Below are 26,322 nucleotides of genomic sequence, written 5' to 3'. Positions count from 1 at the left end.
TTAGATTTGCATGTACACAGTCCTCCTTATCCTTAAAGGTAAGCCAGTGTCTTCAAGAATCATTAATTAGCAAATGAGCATATTGTGACACTGACCTTTTGAGGGCCTCAGATGTTTGTTGGTCACTATCATAGTGACCAAGGAGAAAACTCCAGATAAGTCAAGAGTAGTGCTGCAGAGAAAGGCAAATAAATGTTGGGTTATATAATAATACTCCATACTTTAGATATATAAAAATGCATTGCTGAAACCGTTTTCAAAAATGAAAATAGTATTTATTTATGTAATTAAATAAATTATTTATTTAATTAAATGAATATTATTTCTTGCACATACGAATGAGGAATATTGCATAGTAATTTTGGAATTTTTACATCCCTCTCCTATATATTTGATGTTTATTTATTTATTTTAGTTTATATTTACGCTCTGCGAAACATAGACTCTGCAGATCAGTGTTTCATACTGATCTGCCTGGAAATCAGTATGAAAAACAGCATAAACAGTGGAGATTATGGCTATAACTGTTCAGCTATAACTGATTCCAGGCCACGTCGACGTAAGAGGAAGTTACGTCAGTAATAATAATAATAAAAAAAGAATAAAAATAAAGTTTTACTTTTTAAAAATAAAAATAATCTATTTTATCTGCTAAGAAAAATTAAAACGTGTTAGTGGTGTAAAATAAATACGAGTTTAATGTATTTCTTTATTTTTAAAGTTGCCAAATTAAGACCGATATATTTTTGCTGCAGTGAAACGACCTCCAATGGCTGTCGGTGCGGTGATGCACATGTCTTCGAGCTGAATAACTTTCACTCCGGGGCACATAGGGGGGACTCACAGGCAAAATGTCTCGCCACAGAAATGTTCGAGGTTACAACTACGACGAAGGTAGAGTCATTTCACACAGAAATGGTTCATATTTTAAGTTAAAAGCCGGGCCTCGTCATGCTAAACATGCTAGCCGCTAAGCTAAACTTCACTGTTGTTGACAATTGCTTTGCTAGCAGCTAACACTAGCTCATGCAGCTGGCAAAATAATGTTGCTGTCGTGTCACCTAGTGGGAAATGCAGCTCATTTAGATTATGCTTTTCCACCAAATTATAAAGCTGGTTTAAAACCATTGTATCATAATCTGCCATCACGAGGACTCAACAAATGATAACACTGCAGAATCTGCTAGCAGCTGCTAACTATTAAATGTTTTGTCAAAGACACCTGGATTCGCTTATTTATTGTTGTGTAGATTCGTCTTTTTGGTTATAAATCTTCTGATTGTATTGGCTGAAACCAATATGTGGCTATTATTGTTGATAAAAGTAAACACTCATAATCCTAGGCTACAGCATGTTGAGGATTTTTAAGAACTGCTGACAAAGCAGTGACAGCTGTCAGTAAAGACAGCAGCTTTTGTCGATAAACAAGTATTTTGTGAAGCAAAATTAAAATTATAATAAAAACAACTTTTTTTAACTGTATTTTTGTTTTATATCTAGACTTTGAAGATGATGACATGTATGGACAGTCTGTGGAGGATGACTACTGCATTTCACCAGCAACAGGTCGGTTTTAAATAATCAAGGGGATTTTATAAGCAATATTTGTATTAGACACACCATCTATTAACAGAACTATGTAGAAAAAAAACAAGAAAAAAACACTTGCTGATTTCAAGACAGGAAGACTTTCAGAAATATATTCTGATAAGATATTTTAAAGATTACTAGTTGTAAAGTTGTTATAGACTGGTAGGATTCTCTTAGTGTGATACACTTGAGTATAAAAATGCTTTGAAAAGGACCATGATATGTACACAAAGATTTAAAATTAAACATAAAAACATTATCATTTCATTTGCATTTTAAACAGATAATCATTGTCTACTATAGTTGCTAAAACACTAGTAATAATAAAAATAATGGTGCTGGTGTTTTGATTTTGACATCTATGCATATTGAGCAAGTGAGAGAACACAACTGAGTATGCTAACAATCACTGTTTAAACTACTCATGATATTAATTTGCCAATGAATTTCATTTTAAGTTACTTTGTAATTTCACGAATTAAATTCTGCTTCATTGTCAATCATACTTTAATTGCAAGTGATTGTTTTGAAACAAATGTTCAGTGGTAGAAGACATAAAAAATGTAGAACACACTTCAGTTGAATTGTTAACAGTTTTATGCAAACATATGGCACAGAATATTCATTTTTTTGTCATTGTGCTCTGGGAGTTAAATACCTACAAGCTGAGCCAGGTGCCTGGGGGAGAAGTCTTGGAGTCAGCCTGTTTACAGCGATAATACACTTAGCTTCCCAACTCTACTACCGAAAAAAACAAAAGAGTTACATTAATGAAAGTGATGAATTTAAGCTGTTTGTGATTCAGTGCAGGGACTTTCCAATCATCCTACTTTTTCTTTGCCACCTTTTACCAAGTTTCACTGTTTTCTGACTTGCGCGTTGTACTTTCAGGTTTCTTATTTTGATGTTTCAAATATAAAGCAAAGAAAGTAATGACATTGTTTGCATTGTTTGTTTCATATTTTACAGTTGTTTTAATTTTTTGACTGTGTTTGAAGAATTGCTAATATATAAATTCAATTCAGTATAAAAACGTCACCTGAAGGCTTTTTATAAAACGAGTCCAGTTCACAGTATGCCCAATTTATGACAACAGTGGAGAGAGATTTCCATTGAATCATTGATGATTGATTGTTGTGTACCATGCAACAGGCTTGTTATCAGCTGTTAAGTGAAGGTATTTTTTGTTTATTTAGCCAATCAGTTCATCTATTCACGCCGAGAGCTTCACGCACCCAAAGAGGAGCCTCTGGAGGAGGAAGAATATGAAGATAAGGATGTTCCCATGTCCCCTTGTGTTGACTTCAACCTTGACCCTCTTAATCAAGGTATTCATAAAAAAAAAAGACTGCAGCCAACTTTGGGTGACATAAGTTAATTATATTGTCATAATCTTTACACTGTTATTTTTTTACTGTTACATTTGTCTTGTCTCCCTTGTTTCTTAGCAAAGCTGTTCTCCTGTCTGGACCACATGCGAGCAGTACTAGGAGACACAGTGCCAGACTCCGTCCTGACCCAGGCTGCAATGAAACACAGATTTGATCCACAGAGGGCTCTGGATGCAGTGCTGTCTGAAGACAGTAAAACAGCACCAGTTACCAGAAGTGCAGCAGAAGACATGCCGTCAGTGGGCCGAGTTGCACAAGAGCAGACGCCTCTTCCACAGAGAACCAAGCAGGAGGCCGTTGCTGAGAAAGGTACGCCGGTACTGGATCAAAGTCTGAAATTTTGTGTTCAAAATATGACTGTTACAAACACAAAAGTATTTGAAGTTGATATTTTAAAGTCATTAGCATTTTATGCTAGGGATTAGTACTCATTCCTTAACATTACAAACTGCAGTCACATCAGTTTCTGTGAGTGTTCCACAGGGAATGAAGATCCTCACAATAAATCTAGTATTTTTCGAAAGCTGTCAATGCTTCCTAATCCAGTGTGCTTGCTGGATGACAGCTTCTAGAGAGCTCACAGGAATAAAAACAGAGCAACTTGATTGGCCTGTTTGGTGGCCAAGTCACCCCATTGTTAATCTGTCAAAACTTCCCTCAGGTCAGATATGAATTTATGTCCCTTGGCATATTCATCATACCCAATAGTTGTTAAAAATATTAAAAGATTAGACAGGTGATCAGCACCTGTCTAAGTTGGCTGTCGATTTTTGCAGTCTGAATAACCTCCTGAGAAAATACAGTGAAAAATAGTTTTCTCAGAAAAAAGCTGCTTACAGCTATTGTGTTTAATCTGTCTTCACGTCTTCTGAAAATAGCGTATAAGTGTATTCACAGTCTTCACATGTCTTCTGAAAATAGCATATAAGTGTATTCACTGACTATGCTATTCTCACTAGCATAGTCAGACTAGTCTGAAAAGCATAGTCCTTTTCAGACTAAGGACAATGCTTAGTGTGACCTGGTAGCGATTAATTATAATGCGTTAATTTCGTTCAGTTCCAAAAATTTAATATTGTGAAAAAGTTCAACTAATTTCAGAAAGTGATATTCATTATACAAAATGAAAACCCAAAATTCAGTGTGTCAGAAATATAACATAAAAACAGCCTTTTTTATCAATAAAAAAGGATGTTTTAAAATCATATTAATTTCTGTGCACTCAGCACTTGGTTGGGGCTCGTTTTGTATAAATTACTGCACAGAGGCAATCAACCTGTGGTTCTGTGTAGGAAGCCCAGGTTGCTTTGATGGCAGCCTTCAGGTCATGTACATTATTGAGTCTGGTCTCTCATCTTCCTTTTGATTGTACTCAGTAGTTGGTTCCAGTCTGGGCGATTTACTGGCCACTTAAGCTCAGTCACACTTTGGTCATTGAAGGACCTTTTGGTACTTGCGGCAGTTTGGGCAGATGGCAAATTAAATCAGCATTTATTTAAAACTTATCAGCAGAGGAAAACATGAAATTATTCTCTTTGTGCAGAGTAAGATATGAGTTTCACTTTCTGAAATGAGTATATTGTAGTGAAGACCAGATTTTAGAATGGCTGTAGTAAAGCTGAAAATCGCCAGTTTCTCGCCACCAGTCAATCTCTTACATCTTTACTAATTCATATATTGCTGCAGCAGGTTAAGATTTTTATGTGGAATTAAAGTATTTTCCTGTTTCTCTTATCAATTATATTATTTAATAGATGGCAGTGAATTGATATGTTTCTTGTTTTGATATTTCAGAGGCTAAAGATTTTTCAGTTGCATAGAAAAATATTTTGGACAATCATTGGTTTAGTGTTTTTAGAAACTTATCAGCATAGACTCAGGTGATGATACATTTAAAACGTGCAATTGATTAACAAATTGCCTTCTTCTCGTTTCCCTCCTCGTTGTTGATGCCTTCTGCGTTGTGGTCCCCATTGTCCTTTCTCAACTTGGCTTTTGTAAGGTAAGGAGCCTGCTTGTTTCACACAGACAACACACCCAAGGCACATAAAACGACACAACCAAGTGAAATCAATATGCAGAACATCTTGGTGCAACATAAACCTGACCCGATGAACAGCAACTCTGTCAAGAAAAACATTCACCCTCATTTAGGCATCAGTTGTGATACCAGTTTGGCTCAGTTCATGTCTGAGCATGAGCAGAAGAGTAACACAGGAGTAAGTGATTCAGGGCGAGGGTTGGCTGTTTCCTCCTTGAGCACTTTAACATCAGCATCTAATTCCCAACTAACAACTGCACCTAACAGGAGTGGTTTATCGCTTGGAACGCTGGCATCTTTACAAATGACTTTAACACCACAAACATCGACTCCCTCCATCCTTTCTGCCTCACTTGGTAATCTGTCACTCAACAGTCCAAACATGTCTACACCAAGTTCCAGTCTGGCTCCTCCTCCTGGGTTCGGAAGCCTCAGTTCTGTCAGGAAATATAGTCCGCTCTCAGTTGTCGACCCTAAAGGAGGCCCATCTTTGGCCGAATTAATCCAAGAACATTCGAACCGTAGTCCATCTTTGCAAAGCTCACTGCTGACCCCTGCTAACCAGGGGAATGCTGCACCCTCGTTGTCTGACCTAGCTTTTCAGCATCAAAAAAGAGGGATTCACTCTGAATGTCAAAGCACTGAAAGATCACTAAACACACTCTCTTCCCCATTTTGTCTGGGTGGTACTGTCACACTGTCAGATCTAGCCCAACAGCATGAAACCAACTGTGCCTCTGCCGCTTTTCTGGCCGCCGGCACTGAATCTCGAGCAAATGCACTGAAACAAGCACCTGGCCTCTCGGAGCTGCTGTCTTTGTCACATTTAGTATCTGAACATAAAGGCGAAACCTCAACCACCTCAAATGGGTCGCTAGACACCCTCAGCTCCCTTCTATCACCAGCAAAACCAGAGAGGGCTGATGTGTTGGCACAAGGTACTAAAAAGGGTGGAACTGAGCGCAAGCCTGACCACAAATCACCCCAGCAGGTCTGCAGCCCATCTAAGCCAGGTGAAGCTATCGATTTGAGCAGACTCATGGAGCAGGCCAACAGAATGAGCCCTCATCACCTCGACAGCGACTTCTTCTCACCATCGTCTCCAACTCCAACTTTTGGCTTGGGTCAAGATTTGTCTGTTTTTGCAAAACCTTCAGTATTTGCGATCGCTTTGTCGTTTCAGACTCACAGACAAAAGAGGAGGAGGAGAAAGCTATTGAAAGGACAAGGCCAGAAGACAAAAAGTTCTTGTCAGTCCTTCCTTCTCAAACCACAAAACAAATCCAAAGAGCATTGCCCCCCACTTTTTCCTATTGTACCTTTCCGTTTTGATTCTCCTTCACCTGACGATATCGTTCGAGCTAATCAAAGCAAAGCTTTCACACGGTAGACTCATTGAGTTGATGCTAAATTAGCCAATTTTTAATGGTAAATATTACTCTTTTTTTGTTGTTCTTTTTAGATAGTCAAAAAATTTACTTTTTTAAAATGTTGCATAAGCATAGCAGCTAGTTTCACCTATGGGACCAAATGAATGAAAAACATAATTTGAACAGGAAAAACTGTTACAATTGTATTATGTAATTGTTTTTTTTTTTTTTTTTCTGGTATATTAACATACAGAACAGAAATACTATCTAAATTTAAAAATGGTGGCAGCTTGATGGGACTTTTTTTGTTCATGAAGTTTGTGTAGCCACATCTTTTAAGACTTTTAGTCGTTTTTTCAATACTTTCTTATGGCAGCCTTTGTTGTTCAGTGTTTTAAAAGCTGAGTCTTCCTTTTGTACTTTTTGGTGACATATGGCTTTTTAATTTTTGTAGGACTGCAAAGAGTTTGATCCTTGCAAGTGAAAACTAAAGCACTTCTCTTCTGGTACAAACCCTTTTTCTAGCCTGTGTAAACTGAAAAGGGGAAAGAAGGGGCCGGCTTTGTTTGCAGGTGTGCTGCAGCGATTGGAATATGGATCAGTTAACCATTGTGCTGGTTTACTGCTGCCTGCGTTCGAGATCATGAGGTTGACTTTTTGGTTTAGGGGACACCTGGAGATTTTCCCATGAGCAAACAAGAACGCAGACACTCTAGCACACGTGCATACAGATATCGGAACAGACAATTGAATGCTTTTAAGTGTTCAGTTTGAAAGACGGATTTCATTTGGAATGTAGAGACTTTCAAGAAAAACTGAATCCTTTTAAAGACAATTACTGCAATGTGCATGGGGTGTTCTCTCATTTACAACTTGATTAACTATGCCAATTTTGAAATAAAGATTAAGAATTGTACATATCCTAATCATATCTACCTAGACATGTTTTGCTGTTTTGTTCATGCCTTAACACACATCTTTCTGCATTTGCAGTTTGGAGTATGCCAAAACATATCTTTATGTACATGACCAAAAAAAGCTGTTCCTTATTATGAATCAAAATCTACATTTGTGTCTTCTGTGAAAAGTTATTGAAATAGTAATTGCTGGCCTAAATAGGCAAACCGCTAAAAACAATTTGTATTGGGGTTTATATTTTTGTTGAAAAAGGACATTGAACACGAAGGACATTGTTTGCATTTAGCAGTGTACCTTAGTGTGCTAGTTTATGGGTCAATGTATCCAGGAAATCATTTCCATCACTGGGAGACTGTCACTGGGTAGGCAAGATTAAGGTGGCGACATTCTAGTGTTGTGACAAACATGCTGCTTCTGGACAACATGACTAACTTTTGTGATTTCAACAAATTCTCCAACGTAAGCAGTATTTCTCCAAAGCTGCTTTGTAGTTGTGATCAGCCTCTTAGCTTCTTCTCCAGTAAAAACATTCCTTGCCTTTCCGGTCATTTTTGGTGGACAGCCATGACTTCATAGGTTTCCTGTTGTGCCACACTTTTTCTATTTCACTGTTGCAACTTTGTCCACTTTATTCCTGTCTCCCTTATTCTTTGGTCTGCTATGAAGATGGAGGTTAATGTCAAACATTTCTCGCACCAAGAAAACTGTATTTGTGTAAAGAAGATACCAGGTGTACTTTAGTGTGTGTATTTTTTTTTTTTAGAGTGAGAAGTAATCTGAGTGTAATCAACCCTCAGGGTGTCATATTGAGACTAATGAGGCTAAGGGGGAAAAAAAACACTTTCAAATATAGATGGGGGCAAAAATGACTTGTCAAACAGGTTTATTTTTTCATTGAACAGTGTAACCATGGGAGAGGGGTCAAGGTTTGGAAAGAAGTCATTTTGATGGTAGAAAAAATGTTTTGTGACTAATAATGGGTCTGTTTTACCATTTTCATTGTCGGAAATCGAGAAATGAGCAAGTGTCTCATTAATAAGTGGGAGTGTCCAGCAAGAGCTCTGTCCTTTCGTCTGAAGGCAAGTCAGTGTGTGGGTTTTAGCAGGAAGCTGCAGCCTTGGAGAAAATGTCAGCCCAAGTGCACGTCGGCTCTGCACAGCAGCCGATCAGCCTGCTTTATGTGTGTGCGTGTCTTTTTTACACCACCTACGTAGGAAAATCTGATCATGTCTCTCGACTTTCACAGCTTTGACAAAGGCTATGACAGATCAAATCATTTAGCGTCTTTACAGGCTCTGCATTTCTGCAAGGCGTATCTGTTGCACAAACGCTGTTTGTGAAGTGGTGCCAACACTGGAAAATACCATTTTTACTCTCAGCAAGTGGTCAAAGGAATGCAGGTGCATTTTTGCTTACATGTCAGCAGTGCTGCTACTTTATTGTGGTGCATGATGCAAAAGAACAAATTGACTAAGAGGGAAACATGGGCTTTGACTTGTATGGAAAAAGAGATGCTTGAATACCAATAGTCTTCAAAAATCTGACTTATTGTCAGAAAATAATCTAGGGTTAATGTGTAAGGAATAATTTTGTGCAGTAGGAGCTTCCACAGCCATTTTTGACAAAATATTAGATGTCTTTTTTTATTCAATTCATGCTGCTGGTAGTTCTAGGTTTGAGGCTTTAGCAAGAAACTTTTTATGTTTTGTGTGTTGCTGTTTTTAGATTTAAAAAAATCTCACAGACGTGCAGAGGTATTTAGCTTTCCAGCTCAATTCATAATTTATGCCATTGTCTAACTCACAAATGAAATGCTAGCATATGAGAACTGTGAAAGGAGCAGTTTAGTGGAAAATAAGCATGGCGATGCAAACTATATGGAAAATATGAGATTGTGGTTAGATTTGTCCCAACTGTTTTAATCTAGCTTAACCAACTCAGTTGTGCAAAATGAAGACCAAACTACTTGTTGTTTGGCAGTTTTATTTTGTCTTGCTTTCCTTAGTACTATTGAAACATTTCAGTTATGAGCAGTAACTGCATCATTTCAACTAATTAGCACTTTCATGTTTACTCTTTTAGACTTACATTTTTGTAAGAAATAAAGCAATGAATTTTAAGTTATAATGTACACAACATCAAAGAATGCCTAAAGTGAAATGTTGAATACAAAGTAACAGTAACAGTTAACTTGGTTAACTTCTTACAACAATGCCAAATTAAACTAGTAGATATTGTGAGGATTTAACTAACACAATCAGTAATGTCAAGCGTAGGCTTGGCACTAAAAACTTTCTGAAACTTCTCATTGTCATGCAGAGTGTACATAAGATAAATTACTTCAACAGTCTCATTCCAAGTAAGTATTTTACCTATTGAGGAGTTTTCTGAAAAGAACTTAGAAAGAAGGGTGCCAATGCTGGGTCAGTGCTCGCCTTGAACCTAAGCTTTGGTGCCAAAGCAATAGTTACGAAGGCTCATTAAAAGGGGATTTCTTTTCTCCTCAGTTAAAATATTTTTAGCTTGTTGTTTAAATCTCTGGAGTCGTGTTGTGTCCTTTTTGACACAAAAGTGGGAACAGATATAAGAAGGGTTGAACTCAGTTAGAAACGTCTGACTTTCCAGTGTGAAATTCCACCTTCAACTGGTGTTATTTCCAAGTATCATGTGCCACTAGTTTCTCCTATTGGTTGCTTAATTTACGACGAAAATGCTTACCCAACATTTTATGGATAAAATATTGTGTAAGCAATGCAATAACAAAAAATGGTTGCACATACTACTGTATAACTGTGCTGTATTTTAACATTGTTATTTAGTTTTTGTAAATCACGCTTGGAACACAGTGGATAACTCTTTAGTGCTGTTTATAAACTCAGACTCGATACCAAAAATTCTGAATACAATTGTAAAGAGAGTTCATCAGTTCTTCTTCTTGTTTAAAATTGAACTTCTAAATTCAGTTTAGGAGTAAGGCAGATGTTAGGAGAGGAGTTTGGAAGCATGAAAATATGGAAAGTGTCAACTGTAAATAAACTGTCCGTGAATCAGATTTTATGGAAGAAGGATTAAATGTGTTGGTTTTAAAGTTGTTGGTCAGTGTTGGTTCAATAGCTCAGGAGAAAATAAATGCTTGTGTTGTTTTTTTTCTTTTTTTTTTGATGCTGTTAGGAGTATTGGGATGACGTTGCTAAAACGTTTACCAAGGTGGAAAAAATAAATTGTCCTCTTTTGCAAATCTTCAGAAAGAAATAGGTCTCCACTTGTGGGAACCTAAAAGTTTTAAGGTTGTAGCAGAAAGAAGCTAATTAGTATCTTGTTCAAAGCAGTTTGTGTTATTTGTAAACATAAATAAAACTTTGCCTTGACATTGTACCTGTTGAGGTGAGGACATTGTAAGTGCTGTTTTTTTTCCATTAAGTTTTATTTACACATTTAAAAACGGTATGTGTGAGTTTTAAAGAAATTCTGACTCAAAGATGAGTGTGTGCTGAGTAGGTGGGAGAAGGGGATGTTTAGATAAGTCCTGACAGGTTCACAGATGGTGATGTCTGGGTGACTCATTTTGAAAAGGGGTCACATAGGCCTTCAAAGCCTTTTCCTCAGGTACCAATCTCATTTCCTTAGCAATCGTTTTCATTCATGCCTTCGGTATTTCAGTATGAATGAAATTTAATTCCCAGGTGATGTCACAGGTTCTCTCATATCTTTGCTTCAAGAAGCAGATCAATGTCAACAAAACAAGCAAGGAATTAGATAAATTTCATTACTGTACAACTGAAACCAGATATTTACATGAACTTTATAAAAAAGCCATGTAACCATTTTTGTTCCCTTAACTCTCTTTCAAGATTCTCAAAAATATATAATTTTGCTAAATGGCTAAAATGATTTGAGTACATATTTTAGAACGTTTAATACATTTCTTAAGGTGCCTAAGTTTACATGCATTCTTTGAGGATTTGATAAGATTGCCTCAATATGCTCTGACTTTGGTCGAGTGTTTTTGAGTGTCCTATCTTAAGCTTCTCACATCTTGCTGGAATTGTTGCCCATTCCTCCAGAAAGAACTTGCACAACTGAGTCCGGTTTGCAGACTGCCTTGCTGGCACTTGCCTTTTCAACTCTGCCCACATAAGGGACTGAGATCAGGGCTTTGCCACTCCCAATTATTGACTTTGTTGCCCTTAATCCATTTCATTTACAATGTGATGGTGTGTTAAATGTTCATTTGAAAGACTCATTTTCACCCATGCAAACTTACTTGACTGGTATGTTTAGATGTTGCTTCATTATTTCAAAAATGATGTTCTTTCATTATGAGTCCATTAGTTTTTGGTGTTCTCATGGTTGTCAGTTTTCCTCTGCCAAATGGAAAAATCATTATTGTAAAACTCTTAAAGCTTAGTTCCTATCAGACACCTTCCACAAACTAATCTGTCTTTTCATGTTGCTTTTTGAGTTCTGGCTTCATCAACTCTGAGCTGCCTTTCAGCCCATGACCATAAAGGTCATTTTACTCTGGACAATGACCTTTACCAGGTTCAGCCTGTATCTTGACAAGGTCTTTTGTTCTGTAATGGATGCCCACATTTTGCATTGAAACACATTCATCTCTGGGGAATGGAACCAGTGTTTCTCTGATCTGCATACTGCCTGGACATTCCAGTGGTGTTTATACTTGTTTATAATTGTTTGAACAGATCAATGTGGGATCTTCAAGTATCTGGTGAATTGCATCAGATATGAATTGAGGTTGTTGAGGTTTACATTTATGACTTATTTATTTATTTATTCACAATGTCACACCAGGATCTGGTATTCTTGGGGTGTTGCCTGAAAACATATCCATACTTGTATTCTACATCTCTTTAAATGCTTATAAAACTATGATGTAATCATCTAGGCTTTTCCAAACTGTGTCTAGACATACGTATCTCAGTGTGTTTCGGACTTTGAACAAAAGCAAATAAAAATGATCGAAAGTACAGACATTGTGGATAATCATAACTGCTGTACAGCAATAAAGTTTTAGTTTGATTGAAAGGTTAGAAAGTAAGAAAATAAACTTTTCTTTTGTAGTGAATATTGTATTTCAACTATGTTATCTGTAACAAATAATTTACTTATGTTGTGTTGGCGCAAGCATCAAGTTTTCAGTACAAGTATTGATTTGGGTGTTTTCCCCCTTTCTGTCCCCACACATTTCCCTCTTTTGAAAAGACTCATTTTACCAGTTCCTGTCTCACAAAGTCTTTAGCGGCCTCCAGTGGTAAGCTCAGTCCATCTTTTGAATTCTCCTTTTTCCTATCTTTCTATTAAGACAAAAATACAGTTGAAAGTAAACTTAAGAGATTTAAGATGTTCAAATATTGAATTTAAGAACACCATTGAGTTGATTTTAGTATTGGGATGAACTTCACAAACAACTCCAAAGATTACATGCAGATAAACATACAATGTAGGATGTTAATTTCTTGTTTTTATGTCTTTCCCTCGTTCCATATTTTGCACCTGTAGCTATGTGTCTACACATTTTCTCACCATTTCACTAATGCGTCTTGTAACTTTTATCTATACTCTAGTGTTTATTTGAGGGGGGAAGGGATGCTCAGTGTTTGCATATCCTGGGCGGACTCCTTTTATGCTGCTCAAAGTTTGGCCCTCAGGCCAAGTGTGCAGATGACTCACTGCAAGGGTCCCCTTTTCTAAAGAAATCCTGGATGGGAGCATGCCAAATGTCTACTTTACAATCCAAACAGTGAAAAGAGATCCTGCTTCAAGGGTCAAAGGTTGAATGTGTATACAAGCATTTTTTTAAGCTACCGAGCAGTTAATATTACCCTTAGGCAAGCTGCTGAAAAAATAAACCAGGGAAAAAAAAAAAACAAACATCTTAGTGCTCCATTATTTGCTTAAGTATTATCACATTTTAAAGATCAAACTGACTGTTGGTCGTGGAGAAGGTCTCTTATATCTTAAGATAATGGTGAAGATAGGATAGCATCAGACAGATCGGAAAGCATGTTAAATTAAGGTCTGTCAAAAAGAGATTTTTAGCTGATAATTTATATTACTTTGTTCCTCAGATAATTTCCAAAATTTTTCAAATACATTGCTGTAAAAAATGTATTTGCCTTATAATAGATTTTGTCATGCATGTATGTTTCAGAAAATCCCAACAAATGTTAAAGCCACTTGAAGTCTCTTAAATAAAATCTGACTGACAAAAAGAAGAAGGCGAATAGATTCTATGTGGCAGCACATTGTGGTTTTAGCTACAGAAAATCAATAAGGTATGAGAGTCAAAGTTATTGACCAGGGTTACAAAACAATGTTTGAGGCTTTGGGACCCCACCAAACTACAGGGAGAAAACATGGAAAAGTGGAGAACCTTCCCAGGAGTGGCCAGTCTACCAAATTTACTCAAGAGAGTATTGATGACACATGCAGAAGGCCCCAGATTAACTCAGAACAAACTCTACGTATACAGCTACAGTATTTAGTAAGCTTTGTGTTCTCTTGATTAGTTTGAGCTAAAATTTGACAAAAACTTTTCACAGGACTGTAGGTGTGGATTTGCTACTGTTCTTTTTATTGAAGGTTATTGAAACATCTGAAGTTTTAGTTTGTATGGACAAGAAAAAAAAAAACCAGCTGCAGGAAGTAGTGAAATTCCCCAGTGAACTCTTTTCTGTGTCATGTTACATATTTGAGTGGAGATGATACATGAGATGTAGTGACAGACATCATCCTAAAGTGTTATTTAAAAATAATTAAAATAATTTCTTAAGTCTTTTGTGCTCAGAATAATGATTTTTTTTTACATAATGATAAGGTTCAGTTTGTGACCATAGATGTGCTTCTTCTTTATGTAGGGGGAAAAACGTCCTCATCAGAGTGCAGTGAGTTGCATATCTATCTTTCAGAAAGAAAGGGACTTTTTCTTAAATTCAGGACAAGTCATTCAGAGACTACTTGGTTAGAGAAAGCCCATTAATATTCTGTTGAATCACTCCTCTTATTTTTCCTAAGGGTATTTTTTTAAGTACTGATGTATGTGTTTAATTAAATCTACAGTATGAATAAAATAAGACATTGCAGCTAAAGGCTGCTTCTTTACCTTTGATGGCTTTACTGAAAAAATATAAAAGAAATATATTCTCTGGCTGCTTTTTGAAATAGAAACTATCTGACTAGATTTGTCTTTTAATCAGTAGTAAGTAAAAAAAAAAATGCTTTCACCTCCGTTTCTGCACTTGCTGAGGTGACACCTTTTCAAAAGGATTCATTCTGTGAAATGCTGCATCACGCTGATCTATTTACGTAGAGTCGGGAGGCAACGGCCACTTCTGAAATTAACCCTTTCTGAGCCAGGATGTAACACACATGAACACATTGTGCAGTAGGCTTGGCTGTGCAACCCAGTCTGAATGAATCAGAAACCTGTCGATATGAGTGGGAGCGGTGGCCATTCGGGACTGGGATGACAAAGCAATGACCTCAACTAGTCTCTTTGCTGCACAATATGAGCTTCCGATCTGATAGACGGGAGATTCACAGCACAGCAGGTTCCACCGTGCACTCTCACTTCTCTCAAATATCTACCATACACGCCTATGTGCAACTGTGACCGGTACAGTTATCAGCTTTATAAAGTCCCAGGGTTTTACGTTTGACTTAAATCATCTAGGTTATGTATGACATGTAGTATGCAGTTTTCTGAATCCATACAAATGTTTTCCTCACTGACTTCAACTGACAGTGAACAGTGAGAGGTATGCACTGAAGCCCATTCTCAGTTGCAGTCTTCTCCCAGTTTTACGCCTTGTTGCAGGTAAATCATGGTTGCTTTTGTTTGCTCATTACTCTCGTAGCAAAAAGCAGAGATGCGGCTCCTGATAAACTGGACTCCGAAGTGGTTCCCAAAGTGGCCAGGATGACCGTCTCTGGCAAGAAGCAGACTATGGGCTTCGATGTTCCCAGGTATATTAAACCCTTTTCCCTCTCAAATATGGAAAATTAGTAAAGGAGACTACTCTCAAAAAGTTAAGATCAATATTTCTATTCCAAATATAAAACTCATATTGCTCGCTATATTCATATAGTACATGGTTAGGCTTCCCTTTGCATGAGTTCCTGTAATAATGCAACGCTGAAAGAGGTGATCACCCTGTCGCTCTGTTTAAGGTGTAATGAAAGCACAGCTTGGTATAGCTGGGCTTTATCTTTCCTAAATGGATAGGCCTAGTGTCTTCTTCAACAGATACCAAGGCCTGCTGGCAAAGGAAACAGCATCTTTATAAACAAATGTCCAGATGGCAGATGGCTGAACTGATTTTGGACTTGACAAAAACCAGAAGGCCAACACCAGCTGAAGACATCACTCCCCAAATCATCAATGTCTTTGGCAAACCATAGTACGAACCTCACATCTTGGATTCTTGCTTTCATGTCCAATTTTTCATGTCCTGGATATTTGGACATGAAAACTATCCAGCTCGTGGGGGACTGACATCAGTAACAGTCCTTGCCTTGTGAATCTCCTTCAAACTCCTGAATGAGCTTTGCTTCGCAATACTGTCAAGACTGCTGTTTTCCCTGATACTTGTACGTCCACTTGTACAGCATTTCATTTTTACGAAGGCAATTTTACTTCAGAGCAGTGCTCTGTGAACAAACAACTTCTTTAGTAGTGATATTTTGTAGTTTACATTATTATGAAAGATGTGATTTAGGATATTTTTTTATTTTAGTGACTAAGCTTTAAGTGAAATAAACAGAAATCACCTGTGCAACCTTTTATGTAATATATGGAGTCTCACCTTATGAATTGCTAAACATGAACTTTTCAATAATATTCTTATTAAATAAGATTCTTTTTAACATGCTTTGATTTCATATTTGTGACTCAGATCATAATATTCATTGTTTTACACTGACAAAACATGAAATGCCCTCCTCAGCTCAGGGGAAAACGGCGTTGTCGCCAGCCCAGCACGGCGAGGTGACAGCCCTGAAAACACCAAGGCGACTCCAGTTGCTGAGCCTGCACCCAAACGACCCGAGACCCCATCCAAAGCATCCAATGGAGACGAGGTCTCCGCCGCTGCTACACCAGGACGCTCCTCTGGAAAGACGCGACAGGCGATCAACATCAAGGCAGAGCTGGAGAGGAGACAAGGGGGCAAACCTCTGTTAAATTTAGTAGTTATAGGTAGGATGAAATTACAGTTCTTTTGGGAAAGTAATTTGGAGCAAATATCTTTATGTACAAGAGTTACAAAAAATGTCCTTCAGTTAAGACAGTTGTTTTTGTGCAAGAAGCTGAGCAATAAAATAAAGGAAGATTAGTTGCACCTTTATTATCAGTGTTGCTGTTTTAGTTTTGCCCATGTTTGGTATGCTTGAATGTGTTGACTTCAGACCAGCACAGTTGCTCAATCATCTTTTCATTCTCAGTTACACCAGAAAAAGCGACTTGGTAGTTTCAGAAGTGCAGATGATTCTAGTTTCCCATAGAGAATGAAACCATTCGTGTTACCACGGTCCCCCTCCCCCTGTCACCCTTCATCCTTGTTCCCATTTCTTGTCTGCCTCTCCACTTGCACAATTCTTCTGTTTCCTTCTCTCGCCTGTGGGTTCTCTTTGCCATGTTTTATCTTCTCCCCTCTGCTACCTAGCTTATCATCATTAGAACATTCTTCCTCCTTTCTTTATCTGTCCTCACCGCCCTACATCCACTCAGCATCCTCAGCTTTGTTTCAAAACTACCTTGCCTCATTTGTTATCTGTCTTCTCTGCAGGTCATGTGGATGCAGGTAAGAGCACCCTAATGGGCCACTTGCTTTATCTGCTGGGGAACGTCAACAAGCGCACCATGCACAAGTATGAACAGGAGTCGAAAAAGGCCGGAAAGGCCTCCTTTGCCTACGCCTGGGTTCTGGATGAAACCGGCGAGGAGAGGGACAGGTAGCTATCGTCTGATTGTTAAAACTGCAAAAAAAGTTGAGATGCACACAAATGGTTTTGATGATCGTGAATAGGGCCCAACATGACTCAGTGCTATAAAAAATATTGCCATCTATTCATACTATTAACTTCTCCTTGATCCACAGCACACAAAGGATCACCATGTTCATCAAAAAGACCCAACAAAACAATAAATACAATGAAATGTTGTAATAGCAGTTCAAATATAAAAATACAATGTCTTAAAAAATAATTCATATCCACTGAACCTTTTTGCATTTTCTCATGTTGGTCACAAAACTGATTGGATAAACTTGAAATTTGGTGTGTTACACTAGTAAAATCTTTGAAGCAATGCTTTCTTTGTCTAGAAATAATTTCAATATTATTGAGTGACACTGCAAGAGATCTTAATAAGAGCTAAATAGTATGTTGATTGTTACAAAACCATTTTGTTATTGCAAAAGACTTTGGGACCAGGTGACCATAAAGATACCACAGACCTAACCCTAATTCAGAACCTGTGACTGACTTGACAGTTGATGATTACATTGCTCTGTCTCTCCATTCAGCAAATAAACCTCTAGCCCAAGCAAAAATGGTCAAAAGTAGCCTATTGATGTACACCCCAAGAGACTTGCAGAAGTAACTGCTGAAAAATATGTTTTTTAAAAGTTTTGACTCTGCTGCTGGGTACTGTGAATGTCACTGCGTGTCACACTTTTAATTTTCTTTCTTTCTAAAAGTGTTAAAAACCAGGTTTATTGTACCAAATGCAAATGAAGTACAATAAAATGAGAAGAGGTTCAAGGGGTATGAATACTTCAGTGAGTTGCTGTTTTTATTACGAGAGCAAAACGGAAGCAAAATATTTTCAGAAACAGAAAGTGACATGGGTGGGAATACATCCGTACTCATCAGTAACATCTGAAGTAGACACACGATATCGGAGAGCCACACCTAGTTTTAAATCTGCATCAAACCGTTTTTAGACGACTCAGCAATCTGATAGCAGGATTTCCTTGTTTATTCACTTTTTACACTTGATACGCATGTAAGTTTAGTTATTTTTAATCTGATAAGAACAGGTGGTTGAAATATCTTGAATTGTTTTGCGTTTTACTCCAGAGGGGTGACAATGGATGTGGGCATGACGAAGTTTGAGACAAACTCTAAGGTGGTGACTCTAATGGACGCTCCGGGACACAAAGACTTCATTCCCAACATGATCACAGGCGCTGCACAGGTACACCCAGCCAAACTCTAAGCAGCCTGCACACTACATATAAGTGAAGCCATTAACTGACTGCTGTTACTGGAGAACACTGGGACAGTGATGGCAGACATTCTGAAGAATAGCACATACAGTTTAGACTTTTTGATGATTCTGTTCATTTTAATTTTACAAGTAGCATTTTTAATGAATTTTGGATTATCAGCAACTATAATGTACATGTCTTTACAATAAATATCTGCTTCTAGTGCAATTTTTAACATGAACATCTTACTAGAATGTTTTGTTGTTTATGGGTTACTTAGGATACTAACTGTTAGCTTAATAACCTAGGATATATTTTACAAGAGACTACTCCTCTCATATCTTAACAAGCCTCTTGATTCAAATCTTTTCTGCCCCTCCCTTGTGCTCTGGGCACCAACATCTTGCCACACCCGTCAGCATCACTTCTGTGGTTTTTGCTGCTGTGTCACCAGATGTCTTTGCAGGCATGGGTGTGCTTGTCTCCTGTCTTTTTTTCATGAAGAATTTGTGTAATTTCTCTTTTTTCTGTATGACTGTCCTCACGTTTAGCCTCTTTCTGTAGTGAGTAAGGGGTTTCTGTTTCAGACAAACTCCTTAGTCATGATCACATCCATGATATGTGGGCCTGAAAAGACATTTATTGTATCATATATGTTTGTTTATAAATTCTTGGGTAAATTTTAGTTTTTGCAGCCAATATTAGAGGGTGAATTTACTTTGTTGAAAACATATATTTTAACTGATATGTGTTTACATGCAGAAAGAGTGTGTGGAAAACACAACCGCATGATTCAGCAACTTATTAAACCATCTGAATGACTTCTGCAAGATCTTATCAGGGTTTCACAACATTATCTGGGGTTTTAGCTCTCTACAGTCTGGCCTTTATTCATTGAGTGCTTTTTGGAACTCGTCTGAACACAGTTTTCATGAGGTCAGTTCACAGCATTTTATTTGGCTTGACATCACAAATCAGACTGTGAGTAATCACCCTTATTAATTTATTTTTCAGACATTCCAGTTTAGATTTGCTTACAAGTTTGGGACCATCGTCCTGCTTCATGACTTTAAAGGAAACTTTAGCTGTTCAACATTAACCACCAGAATACTTTGATACATGGATATCAAAATTCTGCAACAGGTTCACTGTGCTTTATATTAATTGACAGTTTTTTTTTTTTTGCCAGTGCCAGTTAATGGTTTAGTTTTTACAAAACATTGCTCTATGGAAGACGTGTCAAGCTGATGCTACATCTTATTATTACTCATTGGCCTTCAACCCCACTGAAACTTCATTTTACTCAACTTTTATTGGTATAGATTTTATCTGTTTGACTGTTTGTGTTAGGTTTTTAATTCTTCTACATTTATTTGATGTTTTCTTGTCTCATATTGATCTCTCATGATATTGACTCTGTTCAGCTCAGACTGGTATTAAAGCTATTTATAAATAAGGCTGCTGCTGCTGATGATCTGACCCATTAGAACATTTCAAGTCTTTTTTTTAATGAGCCCACCAGTTGTTTAGATTGCAGTCACACCAACCACACTGCATATCCCACAATGCATCACAGCAGCTCATGACTCAAGAAATGAGTGCGTAAAAGCTTCATCCACAAAGAATGAAATGTAGGAGCAAAACATGTAACACTTTTCAGACACCATATTTTATAAAAAAAAACAAACAAAAAAAACAACACAAGGTATTCAGCCACTCTGTAATATATTCACTTTTATCATAGTGACACCTGGTAGCAGCTACATACAGTTTCTAAATGATAAGTGTAGCAGCACAGTCGAGGCAAAATACAACTCTGGGTCTGACACAGCTTTCTGGGTTCATTTCTGAAAGAGTGACACAACTCGGCCTTCAAGCTACTCAGATGCCTTGCATGTTTGGTGGTACTTACCTTTACCTTAAATATTAGAATTTATTGTAGGTTTGAACTTAATATTGCACATCTGTGCTGTCTTTTTATAACGGGAGTATAAACTCATGTTTTGCATGTTTTTAGTTTTTATTTTATTTTATTATTTAATTATTATTATTATTTTTTAAATCAAATACCACTACAGTGTCACACAGTTATGAAGTGGAGCGAAAAAGAGACATGTTTTTTCTTTCCAAATTTCTTACAAATCAAAGCCTGCATTTATGTTCAGCAGGCTGAACCCCTTAATAAAATCAATTACAAACAATTAGAGGTGACATTATTAGTGTATAGAATCCACCTGTGTGTAATTTAACCTGTTCTGTAAAGGCAACTGTTGTTGCTGCAAACACAACCCGAGTGTTGTGTTTGCAGTTAAAGTCAAACACAACACTGTTATTTTGTAGCCTCTTATGTTTCTCATGGCCCTCGTCGTTTTTTCCTCCAGGCTGATGTTGCGGTGCTCGTGGTGGACGCCAGCAGAGGAGAGTTCGAGGCAGGCTTTGAAGCCGGGGGTCAGACCAGAGAGCACGCCCTGCTGGTGCGTTCGCTGGGTGTCACTCAGCTGGCTGTAGCTGTAAACAAGATGGACCAGGTAACATCTGCTTCTCTGATCCATCTATATCTGAACGGGTTCGCGGAATATTTCTATATTTTTTCATGCGGTTATAGTTTGTGAAAACTGGTGAGAGGTATGCTCTTGTGAGGTTAATCTTTATTTATATTTACAGATGGATGTTTGGGATGCTGAAAATTCAATAACTATACAAAACAAAAAATGCTTTTTTCCTTTCAAAAAAATACTTGTTGCAGTGCATCACAGTTCTACTATACTTGTATGTCTTTTAATGTCTTTAGTTTGATATTTAATATAAGTTTTAAAGCTTTATTAATAAATATTCAAATATTTGTTTAAGCTAAAATAATATATGTGAAAAGTGATTCAAGTTAAATTTCGATTGAGTTCATAGGACGGCATGTTTTTCATTATTTATTTAAATAATCCCAGGTGATTACTTTTTTCACTTAGGTTTATTGGCTTTCTAGTAATTATTATATATTACTATTTTTAATTTCTGAAGAAAGAAAACACAAGGTAGCAAAAGATCCAAATTGGCATTTGTGTTACAATTACAGTTGATCAAATATATACTCTGAGTTTCAGCACAATCCGTTTTATACTGACATGTTTCTATTCAATGCAAAAGCAGCATTATGAAACTGCATTTGTGTCTTTTTGTTTCCTATAATCTCCGGTATGTTGCTGACAAATTTTGATTTCGCCGCCTTGCTGACGGGGAAACTTTCTTTTTGTTTTCTTTCCTTTGTGTGTGTCTCTTATTTAGGTAAACTGGCAAGAGGAGCGTTTCAGAGAAATCAGCTCAAAACTTGGCCATTTTCTAAAGCAGGCAGGATTCAAGGTGGGTTTGAACCAAACCTGTCAGCCAGTGTTATTGCTCTAATGCTGCTATGAACATTGGGCTGGAAAAAGTATTTTTCTGTCCTTGTTTGGTTTCATCCCGGACTTGTCTATTTCTCCAGGAGTCCGATGTTTTCTTCATCCCCACCAGTGGCCTCTCAGGAGAAAATCTCACTGCCAGAAGCACAGTATCAGAGCTGACATCTTGGTACAGCGGACACAGCCTGCTGGAGCAGATTGGTAATCCACACTCAATGGCTTTTAAAGCAGTTTGGCACTTTAATGCATCTCTATTTTGACAAATAACATTGCAAACTACAAATTTGCAAACCGATTTGAGATTTTTTATTTTTTTTTTTGCATGTTGTTTGCACCTTCCTTTCCTGAAAACATGGGATAGTTTCTTTTTAACTCTTCTGAGTAAAAAGTTTTGTCCCAGCACATTGCTAAATTCAGTGATGTATCAAGTTTTTTTTTTTTGTCTAGTTTTGCATGCTTGTTTACTGAGTCGTGTCTGTCAAAGTGCTGACCATCTTGTCTGGTACCACAGAAAATGATTCAGTGCCATATGTTATCAGACTTTTCATAATATTTACCAGTCTTCTTCCTACTACTGATGGTTTTGACTTCCTCCTTTTCTGTCTGCTATTTTTTTCCCTCAAGATGCATTCAAAGCCCCTCAGCGGTCAATAGACAAACCTTTCAGACTGTGCGTCTCAGATGTGTTCAAAGGTAAAAATCACCTTTGCATGTTAAAAATGTTGCAGACGTCTCTTTCTTTTCATATTTTTACATACACGTCCTTACACATGTGAATCTATTTGCAGATCAGGGCTCAGGCTTCTGTGTTACAGGGAAGATTGAGGCTGGTTTTATTCAGACAGGAGACAAAATGCTGGCAATGCCTCCCAATGAAACCTGCACAGTTAAAGGTAAGCACTTTGTCATACTTTTCCTCTAGAACTCCGTTTATTTAACAAAAACGTGTTCCCTCAGAATCTGTATCAGTTGATGCTTTTTAAAATTTCTTGTATGTTAGAAGTACATTTATTTTTGGAAGCAGGAAATTCAATAAGTTTCACATGACTTATTGAGCTTCAATTTTGTTCAGTTGTCTGTTTTGTTTCTGATGATAAACAATGCCACCCTGTGGCCACTGACTGACTTGCACTCTGTGTCTTTGTGCTGCAGGAATCACTCTTCACGACGAGGCGCTGGACTGGGCTGTAGCCGGAGACCACGTCAGCCTCACAGTCACTGGAATGGACATCATCAAGATTAAGTAAAACTACAGAATATTTTTAATAACAAAAGTTGTTTCATTTTTATTATTAAACTACCTACAGAGCGTCACTTTTTGGGTCTGTGTGGTTGGTGTCTTACAGAGCCTTATGCGTCTTCTTAGCTCAAAGCATTCTGCCTGCTTGTTATTCTGCTTCCCTACAGTGTCGGCTGTGTGTTCTGTGATCCCAAAGAGCCGATTCGAGTCTGTACTCGATTCAGAGCCAGAATCCTGCTCTTCAATATCGAGGTTCCCATCACACAAGGCTTTCCAGTAAGTGTCCCAAAACTGCTTATTCTCAATCTGGTGAATTGAGAATAAGCAGTTTTCTTCTTTTTGTTTAGTTTTGTTTAGTTTTTTTTTTTTTTTTCATAGAAATTATGTGTTTCTCCTATGACATTATGTAACAAGAGTGTTTCTTTTAGAAGTTTTTCCAAGTTGATCTTCTACATGAACTTAAGCAAAAGTCAACATTTAGGTGCTTATCTTAATCTTCTTATTTTGTTTTTTTTCTCGTAAACTGAGGGGCGCTGGGCCCCACAGACGCTAGCTCATCATTTGCATTTCACGTGTCATATATAGTCAGAAAAATATATATATATATTTTTTCTTCTTTTTTGCGCTGCAGATATCGAGAAAAAAATAATTGTTTGAGCATTTAACAAAACAAATAAAATGTGAACTCCCAGTGTGAAAAGTTTATATCTGTAAATGAATTTTTTAAAAGTGACGCATTTCAAGCATTTATCTGTTAATTTTGAAATTTATGAATAACAGAGAAGCAGCATTCAGCTTCTATGCACCACAAATCTGGAATAAGCTTTCAGAAAACTGCAAAACAGCCGAAACATTGAGTTCTTTTAAATCAAGACTAAAAACTCACCTGTTTAGAAATTCCTTCTACGATAATAAATAAAACATTGACTCAACATCTTTCATGTTTGTGATTTTGGTGATGGCACTCATAAAAATATGTCTGTTGATTGTATGGTATTTTGTTTCTAACTTTGTAATTATTTTCTTCTGCCTTAGATGTCCAAAATTTCATCTTCTGGACTCCTTTTTTGTTTTTCTTTTTTTAAGTAAAGCAACACATGACCCCATTGTGTTGAAACTCTCTGGAAGAGAGTGATAACCATTTGTGTGAACACCTTAAAAATTAAAATTTATTTATTTATTTTTTTGCACAGGTACTGTTGCATTACCAGACAGTCAGCGAGCCGGCCACTATTAGGAAACTGATCAGCGTTCTGCACAAGAGCAGTGGTGAAATCCTAAAGAAAAAGCCAAAGTGAGTTTCTGGGAAGAGTGTCGCTGCATTTCTTATACATTTATTAATGTAAACTTCAGTCGCTGAGTTACTTTGATGCCGCTTCTCGTACATTTAAAACCACAACGTAACTGTGTGTGTTGGTGTGTGTGTTACGGTTCATTTGTATTGGTTAATAAAATTTATGAGTATATATTATTTTGGTTCATAAATAATGTCAATTCTGTATTTTCACATGTGATATTTGCATAAAACATTGAATTACATATATAGTCAGAAAAATATGACATCTATCAAATGTTCAGTTCTTTTAAACAAATATTGCCATATTGATGTTGAATAGTTTCTTTCAGACGTCTCTGGAAAATACCTTTGTTTTATTAGATGTAATCTAGTTTAATTAATTAAACAAAAGATGGAATCAAAAAGGTATATTCTATCTGACACTCCAGCCCCTATTTGTTGTGATCGTTAGACATTTTAAGTCGTAATAAATGTTTGCTTATCCTTAGTTTTTATTACTTTTTATACACCAAAGGCTTCAATTTTAGTTATTGTGGTTATTTTTCCATATTGTCAAACTTTATGTTAAATACCCACATATCCACATCTCCTGCTCATGTTTCTTGCTCAGGTGTTTGAGTAAGGGTATGAATGCAGTTGTGGAGATTCAGACCCAGAGGCCGGTGTCATTAGAGCTGTACAAGGACTATAAAGAACTGGGCCGCTTCATGTTGAGATACGTTGGCTCCACCATCGCTGCAGGTGTCGTCACAGAGGTAAGACGGAACTGTTTTGGTGATGTAAACTATTTGTATCTCGTACACCTCAGATTGCATACTGATATTCCCATATTGAGACAAAGTCTCATCTGTTTCATTGTGATTTTCTCTTCACCACAGATCAAAGAATGAAGGTCATTTCCACGAACAAAGAGCCATTCAGATCGTGCTTGGCAGCATTCCTGCAGCCACAAACTCTGAGCAGTTCTTCCAAGAGATGCCACTCACTGAGTTAGAGTACCGTTTTTATCCATCCTGTTCTCCCATGACGCTGCGGCGGCTGCTTGACCTGACCATCACGATCAATACTAAGTTCACCCAGCAAGCATCTTTCTAATAAAGTTAATACAGTAATACGTAATCAGACCAATTCTACTTGAGGTATTCACACTAAAGGAGCTGCAGCTGATGTGGTCTACTTCTTGAACAAGTCCAAAAGTATCTCTCTGTATTTGAATATAATTCAGTTCACAGCACCTATTTTTTTAGGCTTTTCTATTCAAAAATTAATATCAAGGTTCAAAAATACATGAGCTTGGAAACGATGGAAAAAAAAACAGTGTCTTATGCTTAAATATGTTTTCATATTAAGTTTTCTCAGGAGGGTGCGGGTGGTGAACAGCATTTGAATGATTTTTAGTTTAAACAAAAAAGGGTTATGTAAAAGACGAAGACACAAGATAATTCAAATGCTTCTTTAAATGAACAGTAAGGCATCAACTAAAGGGCTTTTTGTTTTACTTTTTACCTCATCTGGATGTTAAATTATTTTAGTTGAAAACGATGTGAAATGAGCTCTGCATCAGCTGCTTATGGATAATGTTTTGATTTAAAGACTGAATCTACTATAAAATGGCAACAGAATAATGGCATCAAAGGTTTGCTGACACAAACAAAAAGGTATAAAAATCAGTTTCAGACTCATTTGGGTAAATATGTGCAGCACTTGGAAATATGCTGGGTTTACTGCTTGCCTTCCTTCACTGAACTGGAAACCAGCATAAAAACATGTCAAAGCTACCACTAACAACATCCAGAAAATTCAACAGGCTATGTATTTCCAGGGTAAATAAATTTCAACATGTCTAATTTTT

The 26,322-nt window shown here is 37.1% G+C and overlaps 1 protein-coding gene across 2 annotated transcripts; it reads left to right on the top strand.

Annotated features, from left to right (window-relative positions):
• The first annotated feature begins 762 nt into the window (after positions 1 to 762).
• On the top strand, positions 763 to 26,322 carry hbs1l (HBS1-like translational GTPase). Of its 2 annotated transcripts, XM_055020009.1 has the most exons (18): positions 763 to 894; positions 1,501 to 1,566; positions 2,787 to 2,918; positions 3,039 to 3,290; positions 15,188 to 15,296; positions 16,277 to 16,527; positions 17,117 to 17,282; positions 18,411 to 18,528; positions 20,923 to 21,069; positions 21,821 to 21,895; positions 22,017 to 22,134; positions 22,558 to 22,626; positions 22,722 to 22,826; positions 23,086 to 23,176; positions 23,341 to 23,449; positions 24,367 to 24,467; positions 25,081 to 25,225; positions 25,349 to 26,322. In XM_055020009.1, exons 1-18 carry the CDS (start codon positions 852 to 854, stop codon positions 25,358 to 25,360), a joined length of 2,109 nt encoding a protein of 702 aa, XP_054875984.1. In that variant the 5' UTR covers positions 763 to 851; the 3' UTR covers positions 25,361 to 26,322. The 2 variants fall into 2 exon arrangements, with proteins under 2 accessions (XP_054875984.1, XP_054875985.1); XM_055020010.1 differs by lacking the exons at positions 15,188 to 15,296; positions 16,277 to 16,527; positions 17,117 to 17,282; ... (9 more) ...; positions 25,081 to 25,225; positions 25,349 to 26,322 and adding an exon at positions 4,989 to 7,323.

The sequence above is a fragment of the Poeciliopsis prolifica genome, unplaced genomic scaffold (assembly GCF_027474105.1).
Source record: "Poeciliopsis prolifica strain line A6 unplaced genomic scaffold, Auburn_PproV2 SCAFFOLD065, whole genome shotgun sequence".
NCBI classification, from domain to species: domain Eukaryota; kingdom Metazoa; phylum Chordata; class Actinopteri; order Cyprinodontiformes; family Poeciliidae; genus Poeciliopsis; species Poeciliopsis prolifica.
This window is presented reverse-complemented; position numbering and strand designations above follow the sequence as displayed.

Bases quoted from the DNA above. Each gene is read 5' to 3' on its own strand.
- hbs1l (XM_055020009.1), top strand. From the start codon at position 852: ATGTCTCGCCACAGAAATGTTCGAGGTTACAACTACGACGAAG. The intron at 3,291-15,187 runs GTACGCCGGTAC...TTACTCTCGTAG, and splicing joins GGAGGCCGTTGCTGAGAAAG to CAAAAAGCAGAGATGCGGCT. The intron at 22,827-23,085 runs GTAAGCACTTTG...TTTGTGCTGCAG, and splicing joins TGAAACCTGCACAGTTAAAG to GAATCACTCTTCACGACGAG.